General features: G+C 39.2%; 1 protein-coding gene across 8 annotated transcripts in view; it reads right to left on the bottom strand.

Moving 5' to 3' along the window:
* Positions 1-22,716, bottom strand: part of PPP4R1 (protein phosphatase 4 regulatory subunit 1) — a 64,262-nt gene that overhangs the window by 39,934 nt on the left and 1,612 nt on the right. For 4 of the 8 annotated variants that reach the window (XM_065667985.1, XM_065667988.1, XM_065667989.1 and 1 more), the window contains one exon: positions 8,296-8,431. The exons of 1 other annotated variant lie outside the window; for it this stretch is intronic. In XM_065667985.1, the coding sequence (XP_065524057.1) occupies positions 8,296-8,431 (136 nt within the window). The remainder of the gene's footprint in view (positions 1-8,295; positions 8,432-22,716) is intronic. 3 more of the 8 variants (XM_065667986.1, XM_065667991.1, XM_065667992.1) reach the window with 1 other exon arrangement.

The following is a 22,716-nucleotide window of genomic DNA, read 5'->3' as shown; positions in this document are numbered from 1 at the left end:
AACTCTCTAAGGAAGTTATTTATTCATCATACATGTCTCTGGTATACAACTTCCACACAAGCAGCAATGCATCTATTTATCCATTAAATAGCTCACAGACCGAAAGGACAGGAGTCAAAGGGTGGAATGTAGCATGCAACATGCTTCATAGCATGCAATAGTGCTTTGGCTATTATGTGCCAAAGTGGAGAATAATAGCCAAAGTTCACGTTTTCATGAGCACACATGGGGAGAGCTTGAACAGTGGTAGAAAAACTGACAGGATATCTTGTAGGCACACTTCCCTGCATTTAGCAGCACGATAAAAGGGAACAGATTACTAACATACTGCTCTTATGCCCACACACAGGGGACAGATACTCTGAAGACTCTGTATGCACATGAATTAGTATTTGTGACCATATACACTCTGAGACGAGCTATAGATGTCTTTGCTTGGCTCACTGAAATTCCTTTTATACAATCCTTTGCCCTTATTTGGAACCAATACTGGGAGTTCTAAGTGCTGTTAACGATTGTGTGCCAATCACCATCATCAGTTTTTTAAGACATTTCTACTAGAATTTAAACAAGTTCATCTGCATCATTTAGCTAGCAAGCATATGTTTAAAAAAAAAAAAAAAAAAGGAAGAAACAAATAAAAGGACAGGTTGAGAAAGCTGGGGCTGTTCAGCCTGGAGAAGGCTGTGTGGGGACCTCACAGCAGCCTTCCAGTATCTGAAGGAAGCCTATAAGGATGCTAGACAAGGACTCTTCACTAGGGACTGTAGTGATAGGACAAGGGGCAACGGGTTAATCCTTAAAACAGGGGAAATTCAGGTAAGATATAAGGAGGATGTTCTTTACCATGAGGGTGGTGAGGCACTGGAATGGGTTACCCAAAGAAATGACAAATGCTCCATCCTTGGCAGTGTTCAAGGCCAGACTGGACAGAGTTTTGGGTGACATTGTTTAATGTGAGGCATCCCTGCCCATGGCAGGGGGGGTTGGAACTAGATGATCTTAAGTTCCTTTCCAACCCAAACTATTCTATGGTTCTATGACAGAAAATAATTCTTTGCCCATTTTTGCAGAACTTCCAAAACAATATCTGATGACATTTCAAGCTGAAGTGAACATTGGTGTTAGTAACTTAATTTGACACTGTTTTCCCCAAACAATCTCAGAGATACTCTGAATACACACCAATTTTTTAAATCAGTCTCTCTGTACCCTTCTTAAGAAAGGCTAAATATGCAGGGGTACATTCAGTATTGCTGCAGAAGTTAAGACTTCCATAAGTGCTTTGGGAAAATTTTGTCCATTGATAGTTCAGCATATATCACTTTAATGCACACTTATGAGGTAAACCTTCTGAACTCACACTGTCAAAGTTAAACGTAAGTAATTTATTGTCAAAGTTAAACAGAAGTAATTTATTTGGTATGCACACATTCACAATTCTGTGCACAAAAAAGTGTTTTGAGGTTCATTTCATTTTCACTAAATTTTATTCTTTGACACACAGTGGGCTCAAAGACTGAAACACGAAATCAGAAGTTAGAGATTAGGAGACGTAACCTAATTCATCTTACTATGATGACAAATGTCCTAATCAGAATGAATGCCATTGTAGCTTCACCTGCATGGCTTTGGTATGAGTATGGCATTCCTTATTGTCAGTACTCAACAAATGCCCCAGAGAGAGAATGTCTACCCTGAGCTACGCTGCACAAACAGAAGGTGAGTGGGGACTAAAAAAAAAGCCCTGCAGCTGTGTGAAACCAAGTTCTCCATTAACTTGTTGATTATAACCTGATCACATCTAAATGAAAATAAGGCAATGTAATTTCTAACTCTTCAAGAAGGTCTTGATAAGATTTTCAGCAACCCACCAACTACTAACTTGGAGAGGTTACTGATACTGAAAAATCATGGCATTCAGGTGAAGTTCCTGACAACTGGAAAAAGGAAAATATAACACCCATTTTCAAGAAGGGGAAAATGGATGATCTGGGGAATTACAGACCAGTCAGTCTCACCTCTGTGCCTGGCAAAATCTTGGAGCACATTCTCCTGGAAGGCATGCTAAGGCACATGAAAAACAACAAGGTGCTTGGTGACAGCCAGCATGGCTTCACTAAAGGGAAATCCTGCCTGACCAATTTGGTGGCCTTCTATGATGGGGCTACAGAACTGATGGACGGGGTAGAGCAGTTAATGTCAGCTACCTGCACATGTGCGAAGTGTTCGACACTGTCCCACACGACATCCTTGTCTCTAAATTGGAGAGATATCAATTTGATGGATGGACCACTTGGTGGATAAAGAACTGGCTGGACGGCCGCACACAAAGAGTTGTGGTCAATGGCTCAATGTCCGGCTGGAGGCCAGTAACAAGAGGTGTCCCTCAGGGTTCGGTGTTGGGACCGGTCTTGTTCAACATGTTTGTCGGTGCCATGGACAGTGGGATTGAGTGCGCCCTCAGCAAGTTTGCCGATGACACCAAGCTGTGTGGTTCAGTTGATACACTGGAGGGAAGGAATGCCATCCAGAGGGACCTTGACACGCTTGTGAGGTGGGCTGATGCCAACCCTTATGAAGTTTAACCATGATAAGTGCAAGGTCCTACACCTGGGTCGGAGCAATCCCAGGCACAGCGACAGACTGGGCAAAGAAGAGATTCAGAGCGGCCCTGCAGAGAAGGACTTGGGGGTGCTGGTCAATGAGAAAATGAACATGAGCCGGCAGTGTGCGCTCGCAGCCCAGAAAGCCAACCGTATCCTGGGCTGCATCAAAAGGAGCATGACCAACAGGTCAAAGGAGGTGATCCTGCCCCTCTACTCTGCTCTTGTGAGACCTCCCCTGGAGTATTGTGTGCAGTTCTGGTGTCCTCAACATAAAAAGGACATGGAACTGCTGGAACAAGTCCAGAGGAGGGCCACGAGGATGATCAGGGGACTGGAGCACCTCCTGTATGAAGACAGGCTGAGAAAGTTGGGGCTGTTGAGCCTGGAGAAGAGAAGGCTGCGTGGGGACCTAATAACAGCCTTCCAGTATCTGAAGGGGGCCTACAAGGATGCTTGACAGGGACTCTTCACTAGGGACTGCAGTGATAGGACAAGGGGTAATGGGTTAAAATTTAAACAGGGGAAGTTTAGATTGGATATAAGGAGGAAGTTCTTTACTGTGAGAGTGGTGAGGCACTGGAATGGGTTGCCCAGGGAAGTTGTACAGAGCACTGGAACAGGTTGCCCAGGGGGGTTGTGGAGTCTCCTACACTGGAGATATTCAAGGCCCGCCTGGACAAGTTCCTGTGTGATGTACTGTAGGTTACCCTGCTCTTGCAGGGGGGTTGGACTAGATGATCTTTTTAGGTCCCTTCCAACCCTTGGGATTCTGTGATTCTGTGATTCTGTTGTGAATGCTCCATCCCTGGCAGTGTTCAAGGCCAGGCTGGACAGTGCCTTGGGTGACATGGTTTGGTGTGAGGTGTCCCTGCCCGTGGCAGGGGGGTTGGAACTAGATGATCTTAAGGTCCTTTCCAACCCTAACTGTTCTATGATTCTATGATATGCACTCAAAACAGCATTCTTCTGTTTTAGTGGGGGTACATTCTGCATGCAATCCCTAATTTTCAAATCTGTAGTAAAATTACATTATTGACGAAGTGGAGAACTGGAAAGGCTTATGGCTTAGCCCTGATACATCTACAAATTTACTACTGCCATTAATTCCTTGAAAAGAAATTTATTTCACAGTTAATGAAACAGAATATATACAGTCTGAAAACTTCTGAACTGTTTTCCAGAATCACAGACATGTAAAACCAAGGCTTATATTGTGACTGTTGCAGTCAGGAATCAGATAAACACATTATAATAATTCATTGTCACACATGGTCTCCTTTCTGATGTTAATCTTTTCCATCTGGAGTCTAGAAGCCAGAAGGTTACCTTCTACCAACCAAACCAGAAACCATGTCTGTGCCATAAAGTCAGAAGCATGTATTTTAGCCAAAAAAGACAAGTTATCCACAGTGCTTTAGGCCAAATCTTCACTTACACTGTCAACAGTGAAAAGTGCTACTGATAAGCTGTACATGACTACACACACACACCCCTACACTTAATTCCTCTTTGACTCCCAATATATCCTCAGTTACTGCTGAGTGCTGCTCTACAAGTATATTAGAATTAAACTATTTCAAAAGACGTAAGGTATTCTCCCCAGGGAAAAGCAAGTAAGTACTTTAGAACACAAAGAAGCATGACAAACGCATAGCTTAAAAATATCTACCTTGATCTGTAGACATAGTCTTGATAGCCAAAACTGATCATAGTGATGACTGAGAGTCTGCTACGAAGATTTACTTTGGTTTGAAAAGAAAGGGCAACAACAATTCCTACAAAGTAAGCTGATCAAAAGGAAGAGCCTGTGTTTCAAGAACTCTCACTGTTTAAACAGATCAAATGGGGAGCATTTTATACTTCTGAGCCTTCTTAATGAGAAATGGAAGCAAGATAACATTAATAAAGCTTAGTAAAACCAACAAAGAATTTTTAAAATGAGAAGACACAAAAGCTATGCTGCAATCTGCACCAGCAATTAGATTTTAAAGCAAACAGCAAAAGAGAATCCTCACCCAAGCACACACATACCAGTGCTACCAGACACAAGGAGACCTTAATTTCAGGTCTTGACTTTCTTCTCGGCATCTACACTTGATGCAATCTGATTTTGGATTATTAAAGCGTATGCTAGAAATGCTTCTCAAATCTGGTTTGAATGCTGTCTCTTTACTAATAAAACTATAAAAAGGATTCCATTTGCCTCAGATTTCAGATACAAGACAGGCTAAGAGAGTTGGGCTTGTTCAGCCTGGAGAAGGCTCAGGGGAGACCATACAGCAGCTTTCCAGTATATAAAAGGGGCCCACAAGAAAGCTGGAGAGGAACTTGTTTACAAGTAGTGACAGGACAAGGGGGAATCACTTTAAACTGAAGAACAGTAGGTTTAGATTAGTTATAGGAAGAATTTCTTTACTGTGAAGGTGATGGTACACTGACTGAGAAGCTTGCCCAGCGAATCTCTGGATGCCCCACCCCTGCCAGTGTTTGAGACCAGGTCAGACAGGGCTTTGAGCAACCTGGCCAAGTGGAAGGTGTCCCTGCACATGGCAGGGGAGTTGGACGAGGTGACCTTTAAAGGTTTCTTTTGACCCAAATCATTCCACAGTTCTACAAAGAAGGGGTTACTGTAATATTTGTCAAGTTCCTCTTCATTCTCGTAGCCTAAGACATCTGTGGTGCTGATCAGCCACACTTAAAACAGTGAGGATGTAGACCATAGCATGCCAGAAACTGTCACGCAGTAAATCCTTCCACCATTTGGGAAGCTGTTAAAGAATTCCATACCTCACTCTCTTCAGTTCACCATGTCAAAATTCATACATATTTAAATAAAGAAGCAATTCCTATTTGCAAGTTCCCAGTCTGAGCTGTTAAATTTTTTTTAGGATGGGGATATAGATCCATTTCCATCTCAGAGCAACTGGCTTTGGCCTTCAGTCACATCACAGCTGAGAAACCATGACTGCTCAAGGAATCTCCTCAAAGGAGACTAAGCTTTTGTAGTAACTGTTAAAAGTCACACACTGCAAATACGATACATATGTAGATGACATACCAGGCAGAAAACTACAATAAAAACAAATGCAAAGAGAAACAATACCTTAAAAGATACATTATGAGGGGAAAAAAGAAAAAAAAAAGGGGGGGGGGGAGGCAAAAAACTAAACGCTAAGAGCAAATTCATCCATTTTAAAGGGAAAAAAATAAAAGAAAGAAATCTTACCCTAATTTACTCAGGCTCAATCTTAGAATAGTTAGGGTTGGAAAGGACCTTAAGATCATCTAGTTCCAACCCCCCTGCCACGGGCAGGGACACCTCACACTAAACCATGTCACCCAAGGCTCTGTCTAACCTGGCCTTGAACACCGCCAGGGATGGAGCATGCACAACTTCTTTGGCCAACCCATTCCAGTGCCTCACCACCCTCACAGTAAAGAACTCCCTCCTTATATCTAACCTGAACTTTCCCTGTTTAAGTTTACAGAATAGTAATCTCCAGGACAAGATACTTCTTACAGATTCTTCTCTAAGGGGAAAGCTGGGAGCCATGCTTATCTACCTCAAAAAAACAATGCAGCTAAAAGCTGTGTCCCACACTGTATCTTTGAAAAAATACATCAGGTAAAATGGCGCTCTTTCTCAGTACAGCCTGAAGAGGGGAGGCATCTTGTGTTAGCTAAACCAGCATCCCAGAGCCGTATGATTATGTTTCAAGGGTTTGGACATCTATATTTTGAATCTTCCATGCTAATGCAGGTTCAAAGTCACAGAGCGACCAAAACATTAACAATTCAATCATAAAATAAACTCCACATATGTAATTGGATGTGATTGTACCATACTAGCAAAGTTGTTTATCTGTATCTTCTCCCTATAAAATGCTCCAGTTTATGTGTCTACCAAAAATCTCCCCAGTTAATCCTGGGACTGATTAATGCTGAATCATGATAAACTGCCCACAATAGCTACTATCAATTAGAGTGATATAATTGCTACTCACAGTTATATCACTAATGGTTATCATATACCATTTCCTTTATTTTCTTATGCTACATAACACAGTAGGCCTCCAAAGAAATCTAGGATTAAACAATGTGTTTATACCAGAAAAAAAAAAAAAAAAAATCAAACCTATAAACAAATTAATACAAAAAAACAGAAAAAAGAAACCTGAGAAAACTATAGCTTCTCCCCCCCATCTTCCCCCACAGAAAAGCACAGGCAAGTACAGGACGTGTAAAGCTGAGCAGCGTCATCAAAATGATTTCAAGCTTATGCATGCCCCAACACTCCATGCAATCTATATTGAGAGACTCAGAGACAGTTTTTTCTTAAATGGGCAAGTAAAACATTAGGACCACTCTTGTTTAAAATTCAAGTCACAGAACTTGAGTTTCTGATTTTGTTCTCCTCCCTGCTGGCTTTTACTATAGAATTGTCACCTATAGCCCTAAAGGCTGCTCTGCCCTCCCTCCCCATGAAGTCAAACATCGAAGAATTCTCTCCTGGTTAGCAAATTGCTGGTGTCATCTCAGATGGTAAAATACAACGAACTTTGGATTTCAGGAAAACAGAAAACTTTAAAGTCAAACATTTCAGAACTGATTTATGCATATAGGGTTTTGCAGAGTATAATAAAAGAAGCCATTCTATAATTGTTAGCTTCAGTCAGAATGAAAACCTCCCAAACAGGGGTACGTCCATACATGCAGTATGGAATTTTAAGTACACTTCATATGACTCAAGTTAAGCACAGGGCTAAACCCTTATAGAACTTGAGCCATAAAAAACAAAAGAGGCTAACCTACAGGGTGGCTCATCACAGACTTATCTTCTGCATACCACTGAATTAAGAATTCAACATAAAAGCAAACATGCTTTATTAAAGATTTACTTAGAGCACAAACAAAACAACGTTAAAGTAAAATACTAGAAAACCTCAACCTTAACATATTTTATACATTTCTATGATCTTGTAGCTGTTTACAGTTACAATTAAAATGACGGTGTTCATAGTTTCTCTATTCCATTGCAGAGTGCCTGTGTACAAGGGTATGTGTTCCTATCTGAAGCATGCTACAATACCCATGCTTTTAAATTAAGCCACTAGCTCAGTGGCATTACAGAAACAAAAAGGTGGAAATGCAGACCACAGTATTAACTGGGCAAGTTCACTTTCAGTACCCAAAAGCAGCAATACTCAAACTGTAAACTATGGATAAGGATGATATTGCAGAATACTTCTTGGGCTCCTCAGGCAATCTAGAGTGCTCTTCATTATCCTCTCCTGACCTTTCATGAAGTGTTTTCTTAAAGTGACTTTCCACACAGTTACAGGTACAGTTCACTTATCTTCTAGTCCTGTGTCAACAGGAATGTAAGCATCCACAAAAAAAAAAAAAAAGGATGTGATCCAATTAATAAAAAAGTTAAGGAATCCTGAGCTACAGTTACTGACAGTTACTGAGAAGGTTAGCAAACATTCTTCTGTTATCACTACTATCTTGCTCTCTCAAGCAAGTAGGAGTATCAGCAAACAGAAGGAGTGGAAACTGAAGAATATCGTAAAGTTGTTGGGTTTTCTTTAATTACTTGTATCTCATGCAAATTGGCTTGTCAGAGCTGAATCAGATGCATAGTTTGCATTCCATTAGCCAGACACACGACATTTAAAAAGCATACCTGTTAAATATGTTCTCACTTGCAGCGTACTTGTCCAGTCTTCCCAAAGGCGTCAACATTTCATCTTGTGAGACAAAGTCCAGGGCTGAAGGTATAATAATCACATCAGACTCTGAGCTGTAGTCATCCACACCAACTATCAGAGACATCAGAAATATTCCTTATAATCACAGTAGTTTAACACTAAAATGATGTCTGTTGTTGGTCTGAAATTGTCTAGGCAAAGTCCAATTGACAACGTATTTACTAACTGCATTCCCCCCAACTTTACCAAACACCCATAAGGACTTTTCTATACAACTGTGATTAATGATGTTTATTGCACTAAATGGATTTTGAGTAATTTTCTCTAAATTCCAAAATATGCTTCACTAAACATCCACAGCTCTCAGTATTTTTAGCTGAAAACCAGTATTTTTATCAAGTGACTTTTAGCTAGTTGTAAAGTCAGCTTTTTGAAGACACATAGACTAAAATCATACCTGTAAGTAGCCCAGAAATAAAGAGTTAATACAACATACAGAACACAAGAAGACTTTTTAAAATCTAAATTAAGCACGTAGGAAAGTTCAAATGCATGCGTTATATCCAACCACCAAATAAGCTAGCATAATTATTAACCAGCACAAGAACTATCCCAGGTCACTTGCTTTACTCCTGAAAATACACTAGAGTACACTACAGCTATTCTTCAGTCTAGCCAAGCTTCTCTGAAAAGCCTTTTGAAAAGTGGCGAATAGAGACACACAGAAGACAAAGACAGATCTAGCAGTCCAACAATTTTATTTTTTTTTTAAAGTGAACTCTGCGGAGGAAAGAAAGAGATTACTGTCCTCTTGCCTTTCATACAATTATACTATGCTACAAAAATCAGTTATCAGATACTGTATCATTGTCTTCAACATTTGGAATACATAAGCAGGTACCATTTTCTGAATGTCTTTCTTAAAATATTTCGAATGTCTAAAGATTTAACACCAAATTTCTCTAAGAGAGTAGTATTTTTAGACCTAAATCAAGTTAGCAGCATCCCTTTTACTAACAAACTAATTCTCCCCTTTCCTAGGTATAGCATCAACAGCCATTGTTTAATTGATTGTAAACCCCGTCCCTGGAGGAGGATCCAAACTCTGCAGTTGCTGGTAGGACATGAAATCTTTGCCAGAAATCAAATGAAGAAATGAGGGGAGGAGAGCAAGTGGGTAAGAATACCCTGGGCAATAGGTATAAGGAAGAGCATGCTAGTAGCTGTGACATTAAGTAGATGGAAGAGCAATCGGGGGAGAAGAATTAGTGGTCTTGGATATGCCTAAGGCAGAGGATAGCAAACTTCAGGGGAGGGGAAGGAAAGGCTTAAAAGACAGGTCAGCTGCAGAAAGCTATTGCATCACAAAGGGGAAGCACTTAGCAACCCCAAGTTTACACAACTGTTTGAACCTGTGTTTGGTTTGGCTTTGTGGGTTTGGTTGTTTGGGGTTTTTTGTTGTTGTTGTTCACTTGGTTTAGGTTGGGCTGCTTTTTTTTTCCCCCAAGAATGTTTTATTTTTACAGGAAATGGGGGAAGGGGTGTAAAAGTTCACTCATAATGCAAGCTAGGATTTTATGCCAGGTTAAATTAACAAGGAACAGGCTACATCCTTTCATAGGGTCACAGGCCTTTAATTTAACCTATCAATTCAATTGAAACCAGGAGTTTTCCTGTGTTTTCAGTTATGCCATGCACCTTTCTCACAAGGACTAATCTTTTCAGAAGAGAATATTTCAGTTGAAGGTACCTACAATGATCACCAAACTGCCTGACCATTTTAGGGCTGACAGAGGTTATAACGTTATTAAAGGAAACGTCCACGTGCCTCAAACCCTGACAGCTTGGAGCATAGACCACCTCTCCAGGAAGCCTGTTCCACTGTTTGACCACCACCTTGGTAAAGAAATGCTTCCTTATGTCCAGTCTGAACCTTCCCTGATGGTCGCAGCTTTGAACCATTCCCAGGTGCCCTGTCACTGCACCCCAGGCAAAAAAAGATCAGCATCTCCCTCTCCACTTCTTGGGAAGCCGTAGGGAGCAATAAGGTAGCCCCTCAGCCTCCTCTTCTCCAAACCAGACAAGCCCAAAGTCCTCAGCTGCTCCTCATAGGAACATTTTGTTGTCAACCCTCTAACAGTAGCAGCTCACAAACTCAAGACATACTCTGAAGCAACACATTCGGCAACATCCACACATGAAATGTTACGCAGATACTCCTCATTCCAGGAAATTAATTGCATTAATATTTTTTTTATCATTATAATTTCACCCTTCCCTAGGGAGCTAAATCACTGCACTTGGATCAATTTCTAAACAACAAAACTTAAATTAATACTGTTAAATTGTGGCATAACAAAAAAAAAAAAAACCCCATCACTTAATACTCAAGTGAAATTAATCCTATGACAACATCCTATTTTCTGTTTTCCTATTTTACAGTCTGTTGATCATACTATAAATTTAAATGCATAAATTGAAGAAGCTATTTCAAAATATCAACATTATTGTCACCGTTATTTTATTTAGCTATCAAATGCATGAATAAAAGCCTGACAATTACATCAACTACCACTAGGTTTACTGCCTTTGTTTCTCTCCTCTCTAACTTTATGGCCATGTTTCTCTCTTTCCCCTCTACATTTATTCTCCAATAATACTCCTATTGCAAGTGGACTGATGTAGATGCCATCTTAAATAGTGCAGAACATGGCGACTGCTCACTCAGTGTATCTTAACACATAAACATGCATCAAAGTTGACTAAATAACTGATGCCTTTGATTTAGTGAACAGAATGCTCTGATAACTTCTGCCTTGTGAAACTAGTTAACCAAACTGCTAAATCCACTCTATATCAGATGAAAATATCAATGATAAAAATAGGAGCAGCTGCTTACAATTTATCTGATGATGTCTCCTACTAGTTCAGACAGAAAGTGAGGTGTGTGCATTTGACTCTGCTGTGCCTGTGCATTGTAGAATTACGTTTAGCACTACACTGGTCTTGACATGCCTCTGCTACTGATGCTGAGTAACATTTCTTAAATATTCCAGCATCTCGGCTCATAGTCACAAAAGAGATCATTCAAATGGCAGCATCCTGATAAATGCAACACTAATACCAACAGGGAAGAAAGGGGTGATAAAAATAAATCAATCAGTTCACAAACAGTTTACAGTTCTATTAGTGTTACAGTTATCTTACATATTCCTTTTCACCTGGAACATGAAGACACGAATCCAAGTGAAAAGAGACATCAGTCCAGTAGAGTAACAAAGCTCCGCAAGTTGATGTTTGTCTTTGACTTGCCCGCTTTGACATTCCCTACACTGGGAAGGTTATTCCAAAAAAGTTACCAAAAAGGCTTAACTAAATATTGCCTCTGTGGCCTTCCACTGCTTTACATCCAACCTTGAGCACTTGCCCAGGTACCACAGGACCTTTTGTAAATTTTACCAATGCAAAAAACACCCTGAACACAAATGTACTAGGTTTGGCTGGGAGAGAGTTGTGCACCTCCAACCCACTTGCTGGCAGGGCAGTGTGAGAAGCAGAAATAGAAAAGGCCTTGACACTGCGTAAGCACTGCTCAGTAGTAACTAAAACATCTTTGTGTTATCAACACTAGTTTCAGCACAAATCCAAAATACAGCACCATACATGCTACTATGAAGAAATTTAACTCTATCCCAGGCAATACAAGCCTTGGCTAGTTCAAATGCAGAACATGCAGATTCATTCTCACTTCAGAATGTAGACCAGGCAACAGGGCCACATGTTACTTTCCTGCTGCAGAAAAAACTATAGGTCACTTTTCTTAATTTCTCCACTTTCTCAAACCAGTACAGAAAGTCCAGGCCAAATGCTCAGAAGGCATCTGAGCTACAAGACAGCACTGAAGACTAACGCAAGTGAAGAACCTAACTGCTTTTCAATCTGGTCTTACATGTTCGCACCAGCATGCAAAAGAAACAGATCTAAGAAATTAGAAGTTAACACCTTATCCCAGCAGCTAGTCACTAGTGGTGAGGAATAATAATTGGACAAGTGTGAAAAGCGATCACAGTGCCCCTGTTTTCAGTCCACATAAGCACCAAAGCAGAGCAAAATGCATAAATGCATTTATCTAAAATAAGTAGTTTGCAAACTCCTATTCAAAATTCCACACTACTACCACCAAACACAAAGCAGCATCAGATAACAAGATAAGCATTAGACTTTGTTTCAGTACCTGTCACTGACCTGTTGTATGACACAATCCAAGTAAAACTCTTCCTTTCTAGATCTCCATTTTCCTGTCCAATCATTTGTTTGACTGTTCATGATAGAAACTATTCAGGCTCATCTGTCTTGCATCTAGTCTGTACTGTACCAAGAATATATTAACACCCCCTCGCTTTAAGTTCTCCTGTTTCCCTTAAGTTCTATTTTATGGCAAGGTCACAACAATTACTTGCCACAATTATTAACCAACTTGGACCATACAATCTTGCTGAGACAGACTATGCTTAGAGGAGCTTAGTTCAGCCACTGACAAGCTTGGCTGACAAGCATTTAACAACAAAACAGAAGTCCATTTAAAACTCAGTCCCCTATAAAACCATAGTCAATATGCCAATTTCCAAATAAGCCCATTTTTCTTCAACATATCTTTATAGTATCTTTAACAAATATTTTGATCATATTGTGTCTTTTACAGACAGGTGGACATCATCGTGTTTGAAAAAATAATTATTATTTTTCTTTTATTTAATACTGCACAAACAGTTTTTTGCTACAGTCAGTTCAGTAGCAAGGTCTACATATATTATTTTTATTCTTCTGTATTTGCTATGGGCTCCATGGCAAAAACATATCCTTCATCATTTTGACATGGGCACTCAGTAAAGACAACAGGTATTCTAAAAATGAGCAATTTTCATTTCTAGAAGCTGAGCAACAAACAATTTTAAATGTTCAGGATTTCCATCTAATATTACCATTCTCATTTTATTTTCTGAATTCCCAAAGCATTCTGAAGGTCTATTAAGAAGCCTGCATGGCAGTTGCTACAAACATCTCCAGCAAAACGTACTAATTTTTCTTCAACTGCAGAAAAGGCTATTTACTATGCTCTATATCAATTGTAACCATAAGAACGTTCCAGTTACTACATTACTTACATGCAGAAAAGACTTAGTTCTGTTCTGCTGTTCAAGCAAGTATTTTTTCTGTTTAATTGTAAAGCAAAAAATAGAAGTCCTACCAGCATTTAGAAGTCCTACCTACATAACAGGCAATCATAATCACAAAACAATAGGAGCAATTTTCTCTCAGTACTTCAATATTTTAAATAGATTCTTTTCCATCTGATTTTCTGTAAAAAAAATATTGTTTTGCATCAATGTTCTACAAAGAAATCCACCACATTTAGCATGGAAGCCAAATATCTATATTTGTCCACAGTTAGTAATGCATTACCCTTACCCTCTCACACTACACTATATACCAGCCTGCTTCCACAGTGACATCACAGACCAAAGTGTCAGTCACACTACTTCACTTTCATCTGCTAAGACAAATTTACTGCACTGCTTCAGTAATATTAACCAAGAGCTATTGTGATGACAGTTACACGAGTATTACAAAAAGCATTTGTCATGCTGAATTCCACTATCACTGGTGATCTCAGATCCCACTGTCAGAAAGTGGGAGCCCATTTTTCCAAGAAACACTTAAAATCTATTATCTCTGTTTTCCTCCTGTAGTCTGAGACTGAAAATGCAAATGAGACAACAAGTTCACCCCAATATTGCAAACGTTTTCAGAGAAAAATACAAATTTGAACAAGGTGTGGTTTTACTCAGCAAAATTACAAAATCAGTGCACAAAAGCATAAAAGGGATCTGCAACTGATAACAATTAGATTTTAGTCTGCCCACCATACTAGCAGAAATAAGAACCACACTTCTCTTTCTCTATCTTTCCCTAAATTTCCCCTTTGAGTACAGAGCACTATGTACCTTGAGCCTCTTACGAATGTGAAGTTACCACACCTGTATGCACAGACTTTGCCTGCACTCCAGATTTGGTGGGATAAGGTTTGGGGTGGGACTGAAGGATGAGAGAGGGAGAAGCAAGGAAGAAGACAAGAAAGGGGACATGCAAAGCAGCTCTGATGCAAAGCTGCTGTGCTAGTAGCACGGCTTACCACATTAGCCTCTATGTAGCACTTTTATAGCAGAGCTTGTCAACAGCTTGAAACACAGAGCAAACGCTTCAAAATAGATCTTTGGTACAGGCTTGCAGAGAGAGCGTTCAGCAGATGAAAGAAAGACACAGGCATCAATATCAGCAACTGTTTACATACAGGACTTATGCAAGTATAGCACAGCAAATTTAAAAGATCCAGTAGACTAACAGACTAAGAGAATATTTTCATTTTGCAAAGACCTTCGGTAAAAGACAGTTATCAAGCATGATGACTGTGTTGCATTTCTCAAACATCAGAGGAAACAAGGGGTGACACAAAATTCTCTAAGCAACAAGGACAGGTGTGGCTACAGACAAGTTTGTCTTTCCAGGCATACACAAACAGCACTGAAAATCCTGACTTGCTCTAAAACAAAGGAACAGTTCTATCTCCTATTGCTCACTAGTCATTTATTTGTACAACAGTGGAATGCACCTTCAACAGTTTGACCTGCAGCAAAGGCTGGCCAGAGGAAATTCAAACAAAGAGAACAACATCCAAGCTACCAGTGAAAACAATCAACAGTTTACATTTTGTCTGCCTATTTCCTGTTGGTAACATGTCACGCCCATCACCATGGTACTCAAGTCCCTTGCTATTTAAGTGCCTGTCTTTTACCCCTTCCTAACAACTGCATACAATTAAAGAGTTGTAGAGTGAGGCCAGAGTGAAGCGAGTTAGCTACTGCGAGCAGGAAGTTCCATCTAAGGTACTTTTTTCTCCTCTACGAGTTCCTTACAGTCAAAGAAAGGTATCCATCCTCTCCCTGCAAAGCACTGCTGCCCAGCAGTTTCTGACTGACTCAGTGACTGACTGAGAATTCTGCAGCACTACAAAGAGAATCCCACTTCATCTTCAACCAAGATGTCCTGTCATGGTAGGACCAGGGAGATTATGTGCACAGGACAATGCTGATGTGACACCAGGAGTTCTGACACATCAGCTACTAACCGAACTGCTCCACTTGAATCAAGCATTGCTCTACTGTACAGTTACTTTGACTAGTTCAATCACAGTAACTGAAATACACTTACTTGGGCTAAATGCTGCAGGAGAAGACGAGTTCTATGACCAGTACGCCCATAATCTACAAAATGTGGCCTTCCAATATAAATCACTTTGAACTTCCTAACTGTACTTCTCCTCTCTCCAGTTAAAACCCAGACAATGCCCTTGAGATGTTGTTTGACAGCATTCAAAACTCTTGATGGGATAAGCCTTTGTGTTTCCTGAGCATTCAGAGGCAGAAATTCTTTCTGTAACTCTTCACGCTTTTCTTCCTTCTGCAACTCCCCATGCTTTTTCCTGTCCATGCTCAGTATAAAATGTAACAGTGGACTATGGGAGAAGACTGAGCAGTACAGAATGCAGCAGACTAACTCAGGAAAAGGAACAGTCATGAGTGTCAATTTCAATGTTATTTAAAGTAGTTTTCTCTAATAAAACATACATACAAGCAAATTTACACAAGCAAGTATCCCTATGGACTAATCAAGCTATTCCTCCTGCAGGCTAGAAAGGAAGGAAAAGGTGGTCTCTTCCATTCAAATATCTGGGAACTGTTCAGGCACTATGGCAACAATACAAGAAAACACCTAAACAAGCTTGTTTACCAGAGAACAACGCGCCAGCAGTCTGCATTATCGCTCATACACAATGTCACTTATACCTTAGTATACTTAGCTTTTGTGGAACTCATACTGAATAACACTGCATATTTGTTGTACTGTTACTATACAGGTGCCTGCTAGCTCCCCACTCCCCAGTGTGATGAGGAGGAGAATCAGAGAAAAAAAAACATTTAAAAAATAAAATAAAAAATTCCCATACATTGAAATAAGAACAGTTTAATAATGGAAATCAAAGTAAAATATAGTATTACTAGAATAATAAAAATAGGAAAAAGAGAGAGGAAGAAATAAGCAAGCGATATACAATTGCTCACCACCTGCTGAACGACACCCAGCCCCATCCCCAGGCAGCAATCAGCCCCTTCCAGCCAAACCCCCCAGCTTATAGACTGGGCATGATGCTCTATGGTATGGGATATCCTTTTGGCTGGTTCGGGCCTGCTGTCCTATCTCTGCTTCCTCCTGGTTTCTTGTGCCCTTCCTCACTGGCAGAGCATGAGAGAGTGAAAAGTCGTTGATCAGGGCAAACACTCCTTAGCAACACCTAAAACATCAGTGTGCTATCAGCATTCTTCTCAGACTAAAGCCAAAAAACTCATCACTGCACCAGCTACTAGGAAGAAAATTGACTCTATCCCAGCTGAAACCAGGATACCTTTCAAAAACATCCTAGCAAACCAGTACTCTGTACTCACAGTGCAGCTGTCCTGCTGTTGCAAATGAACACCCTTCACAAACATATTTTGACACTCTGTTCAACCTACATCCTGAACAGGGTTTTAACACCATACTGCCACAAAGAACTGCAGCATCCCTCCCACACCACATGAAACCACATTATTTTTTCTTATGCTATACCTTCTAAAGTAAAGAAGCCCTGATGTTCTGGGTTCCTTTAGGGGCAACTGCTCCTGCCTCTCTCTTCCAAAGAGGGAACTGTTACTTTAGCTCTCAAAGCAGAACCTATCCTTTCATCCAGTTCTGTCACAAGTCATCTCTTGCAGCTACTACTCTTACGATGAAAGCTTCGTGCCCACATGGAGGGAAAGTCTTAGCAGCAAAAGACACACACAGTAAAGAAAAGCATTTTATCTTCAACATGCTGTGGTCTGCCACCTCCACAACAGGTCAGCAGTCAGAAACAACTGCACAAATACCAAGGTTTCATTCACTCTTATCTTAAGCACTTAAGACTTTGGAAACTTCCAGTTCCTTCCTGCCTCTTTCACTCTTTTTTTTTTCCCCTCCAAGAGGAAGAAAAAGGGAGGAGAATACCTGAAGCCCCAGGAGATAAATCAGAAGACAAAAGATAAACAAACAAAAGAAATAAATAAATAAGAGGTTGCAGCCTTAATTGAAGAGCCCTGCCAGAGACAGAAACTTAAAAGGTAGCTGGCAAAAAGCACCATTTTCACATCAGAAAAGATACTACTGGCCTTGGGAAGCTCAAAGCCTAGAAAATTACCTGTTCTTCAATCCTCTGCTAGATGTAATGGAGAAAACGTGTAGCTGCATGAAGAAGGTTCATTATCCTGTATCAAATCAAGCACAAACCTTTCCTCACATTATCTCCTCTCTAGGATCCTAAGAGATTGCTCAAGAAAGTGACTAACCATTCATTACCCACCTGAGACTGCTGAAACCAAAATTCCATGGGGACACAGCTGTCCACCTGAGTCTCAGTTTCTATGAAGGTCAATCACCACATTAAAAGACAAAGAAATTAACTGAAGAGTCAGGAGAATTAAAACCTCATCTCCAGGGGAAATAGAGATTTAACAAGGATGCTACATTAGCATTAAAAAACTGTTACTAGATTCCCGATGGAACAGAATCTCAGTCCCACTAGAGAACTCTTTCTAAGCACTAGAGAAAGTCCGCCATTAATTTGTTATTACTTTTTGCAATGCAGACATTCAAGACTGCAGATGACTGAAATACCAACCCAGTAATTCAAACTATTCCAGCACTCTTTCACCAGAGTGAAGACTCTGATGGGACCAAAAGGTCAGTACTGCAACACGGCACTGGAACATTATGTTGGAAATTTAGCTATAATCAAAGCTGGAATTAAGTCTAAGAAGTGACGTGACTTGCAGTCTACACATAACAACTAACAGCATAACAAAATTTGCTAATTCTTGTTCTGTGGCAAAGGAACAAAGGAACCACAATGCAAAAGCTTCTGATATTACAGTTATGGGAAAGGTTAAGATGAATTTTAACATAATGAATGCATGTTATGCCAATGTAATTCACTGCAAGAGAGTAAGAACTACAAAGCATCAAGCTGTGATTGTGATTTGACACCACAGGGAAATACAACTGATTTTATTCTAAAAAGAACAAAAAAATATTCTTTGACTTTTAAGTATCATTTAAAAAAAAATTAATTGAAAGTAGCTTCTATTCAGGAAGAAACCTGTGTGCTACCTGAAGTCTTAAGAATAATTTAACTAAAAGCATTCAACTGCCACAAGCTCACTGCTAATGCCAGATGATTTGCTGATCACCTGGAAAAGGAACACCTCAATGAAAAACCAGCTTCTGACATCTGCAGATGCACCGAGTATTTTCTTCACTCACAAAGAAGCCTGCTGAGAGGAGAGGCTAGAGAGATCTGTCTTCCCTTTCCAATCAATCAAAAAGAACTCTATACTAAAACCAGGGGTGTTAGGTCATAACTACTATTTTCACTATCATATTATTATTTTTAGAACTGTCTAATCCACTAGTAAAATCCAGCCATTAACACCAGATTTTCCAATTGTAATTACTATTTTAATGTTAAATTTACAATCTATCATACTGTTAAACTCTTATGCAAAAGAAAACAAGTTACAGATGTGTACATCTCTATAAAAACTTTAACACATCTAAACTAGAACTGTCTGAACTATGCTTAGATATTAAAATACAATTTTCTGCATTTTTAGTCTAATTGTACAGAAAAAGGTAGCTATCACTATTTCTCTACTTGACATAAGGTGAAGCTTCAGAATTTGAATCTTAAGCATGCATATAGTACTAGCAACTATCAAAAGTCCAAAAGCTGTATGTAAATGCAGCTGTTGGTTATCAATACTAAACATCTTTTCAAAAAACACACATGCAGAACATGTAAAACCAGTTATTAAATTTTTTTTTTCTCGCCTGACTTAAATCACAATTAAAATCCCAAGTTAAATAAAGCTACCCTCTTTTTCCAATCTGAATTCTAATTACAGATGGCTCTATTTTCCAGAATACATACCCTGCACACATCAATGGACAGAATGAAAGAAGTCAGCATCATGGTACATTGATTTCATCTATCTGTACTGATCAATCTTCAGAAAGATCCAGGGGGAGAGCAGAGGGGAACACAAACTATCTAAGTCATAAAGAACATTTTATTTATCATCAGCAATATGTAATTCTACAGCCCCATGTGTTTGCTTTTCAACCACTTTTGTTGCTTATTTTCTCTTCTATACGTAGCTTACACAGTTACATTATTTCATTTGGATTTTGTATGCACAAAAAATTTGAACAAAAGCTAAATTTTCCCTGACTTCTTTTCAAATACTGTGCAAGATCTCAGAAAAAGGATCAACGAAGTCAATAGTCCAAGCAGTTTTATGAGTAACTATGCAGCTGACATTGAATTGCTATCTCAATTTTGTGACCTTACAGAAGCCAGATGGGATGGGGTGTCTTTTGCAGGCTTTCACTTTGAATTTTCACCCTATTGCCTTCAGGGTGTGAGTTTCTGCCTTAGTGGGTATCACACAAAGATTCTTGTTAGGTTCACACAAATAAAACACAATGATATGTTACTTATTTGAGGGGGTTAGAGTCAATAACAAAGTTGCCTTTCACAATAAGAACTTACATTTAGGAATCAAATTTCTTTATAACCTTCTGTGTGTTCAGCCAGGATACAGTCACAGATTTTTTTGTCTTGGTTTTTTACTTCAAACTACCATGCAAGAAGTGGCTGAAATCAGAAGAACCAGAATTTCTTTAACTATTATCATAGCCTTAATCATCAGGAGCTACCTCTACAGAAGCAAAATATTAGGTAGAATGTAAGTACTGAAATACCCTATGTAGTTACCTATGTAACTACTTATAGCAGTCATCAGTGCCATGTACCATCAGGTGTAAAGTATGCATTCACCTCCAAAATAATATAAATTAAAAAAAAAAAAAAAAAATCAGAGATTTCATTGGTTACCAAGCAACCAAGAGCAGAAAATAATATGAAGCTTTTAAAATAGAAATGCAAACCAAAGCTGAAATTAATTATTTAAAAGTCAATCCAGCTGGTTTATCAACCACTCTCTAAAAGCCTTTCTTATAAAAGCTCCTGTTTAACCTCTGACCTCTTCAACAAATAAACAAAAGGCAACTTTCAAATAGATGCCTTCCATTGCATATATTCTGAAGATCTCCCACTCCTCCAAAAGCAGATTTACGAGTGCCTGTTGAAATCTAGAAACGTTTCACTTTACCTAAATATTTATCAAGTTCTCTTTGGGAAATGGTAAACTTTCTTTTACAAGCAACTATTAATATGATAATCCAAAGATGTTATTTACTGTTTTATATTTCAGGTTAATTGGAATCTGGTGAGCTGGCACACTAAATGAGAGGCACAAACTGTACAGCTGTATGAGTTGTTGATTAATCTCCAACTTTCCAGTAAAATACTTAATTCCAGAGACCCTGAAGACAAAGATCATTCAACAGCTGATCTTCACTCTGCATTAAAAAGATACATAGATGCTTGGTTCATTACTTTTAGCAGCAACCATACATTGCTGTCTGCTCAACTCCAAGACTTTATCCTGCTGCTCCAGAACACAACCAATAAAAAGTATCTTATTCACCTTAATAATTCTTTCATTTCTTTTGTACATTTATTGTATTAGAAAAATGAACCACACTGTAGACTGTCATTATATATATATAAAAAAAAAAAAAAACCCGAAAAAAAACCTAATAATTTGTGATTCAGAATCAAACCTGGACTCACTGATAAGCTGCAAAGGAATGCCTGATCTAATAAAACATCCTAAGCCATATGCCAAATCAGAGACCCAGCTTCAGATGTTCAATCCAGATCTTTACGCATGCATCCCATCTTAATCACTCCCGGCTTCTCCAATGTACCTCATGGATGTTTTCCTATTTCTTGATACCAGATCAGTTAAAAAGGCCAAAGACTTATTATTTATTACTTAGTTCACTTTTCAAAATAGCTGATCAATTGATCCTATATCAGTCTTTTCTTGTAATTCATACAATTTTGCATTTACCTAATTTCTCCTCCTAAATTACGCCACCATGACTACAGATATGCCTGCATGTCTTTTTCCTAGTTTGTCTCTAACTATAGCTTAGCACACTGAATAGCAAGACCACAGCTGGCAGAAATCACACATGCATAAAAGCTGCCAGCACTTCACAATTCTTTTCTCACAATGGCATTCTAGTACTTCAGGAATACACCTCTAAACCAGTGTCCAATGATACTGCTCTGAAGAGCTATAAATATTTGAAGTATTTACAACAGAGAGGTTCTGTAGGGTGGGATTCAGGCAAGAATTGCCTGAAAAAAATTATCTTTTTTTTTTAATTGTCCATTTCCTATACGCAACCATGAATCTGTAATCCCAAATAATGCATCAATTAGGAACGCTTCCATAAATTGCGTAAGACCTGCTGTACATGGGTACAAAACATTGTTATTTCAAAGAAATACCACTGCACAGAAGCAGTGCTTTTGACAAAATATGTACGTACAGCCTCTCTGGTCTGTATGATTCTCCTCCAGCTCACACCCACCCCACAAGAACAAAAATCACACGAAATCCAGAACCACAGAACACATCGTGTGACTGAACTATGTCCAGACAGCACACGTTGATTCATACAGATTCCTGGTTTTTCTCTTAAAGAAACCATGCACAAGTATTGAGCTATTAACTTTTATCTACTTCCATCAAAATCTCAGTAACTTTTAATGAGGTTTCAAATCTTTAGATTTCTATAGCACCTGTCTTCAGGATGCTCTCATCTGGACTGAGTCCTATCTCTCCACACATGTATTATTACTTCATTTTTAAAAGCAAGACCATAACATCCAAACCTCCACCAGGAACTGAGGGACTCAGAATCATCTCTCCAATGACTACACATCACTTCTTACTTCAACTCCTGTCTTAGTCAACAAAAAATCATAATTTAAATGGGAACTTTTTGAAGTGTCACTTCTGAAGAAGTCCTCCTGTAATCGCACACAGTTTTCAAAGAGCTATGCTATCAATCTGAATTAATAAGCAAATAAAGCCTTACAGAAAGGCTCCTTGTTTGTGGGAGGCAACACATGATAAAAGCCTTTTAAACGTCAGATGACAAAACTGGAACAGAAGACATAACAGTTACATTCTGAATAGTTAAAATGACTTTCCTCTAAAAACCTGAAGTATTAAACAAAAGGTTATCCTCCTGCGATCACCCCCTGGGGAGCGGCCCAGGGTGCA

Source organism: Lathamus discolor, chromosome 2 (assembly GCF_037157495.1).
Source record: "Lathamus discolor isolate bLatDis1 chromosome 2, bLatDis1.hap1, whole genome shotgun sequence".
NCBI classification, from domain to species: domain Eukaryota; kingdom Metazoa; phylum Chordata; class Aves; order Psittaciformes; family Psittacidae; genus Lathamus; species Lathamus discolor.
This window is presented reverse-complemented; position numbering and strand designations above follow the sequence as displayed.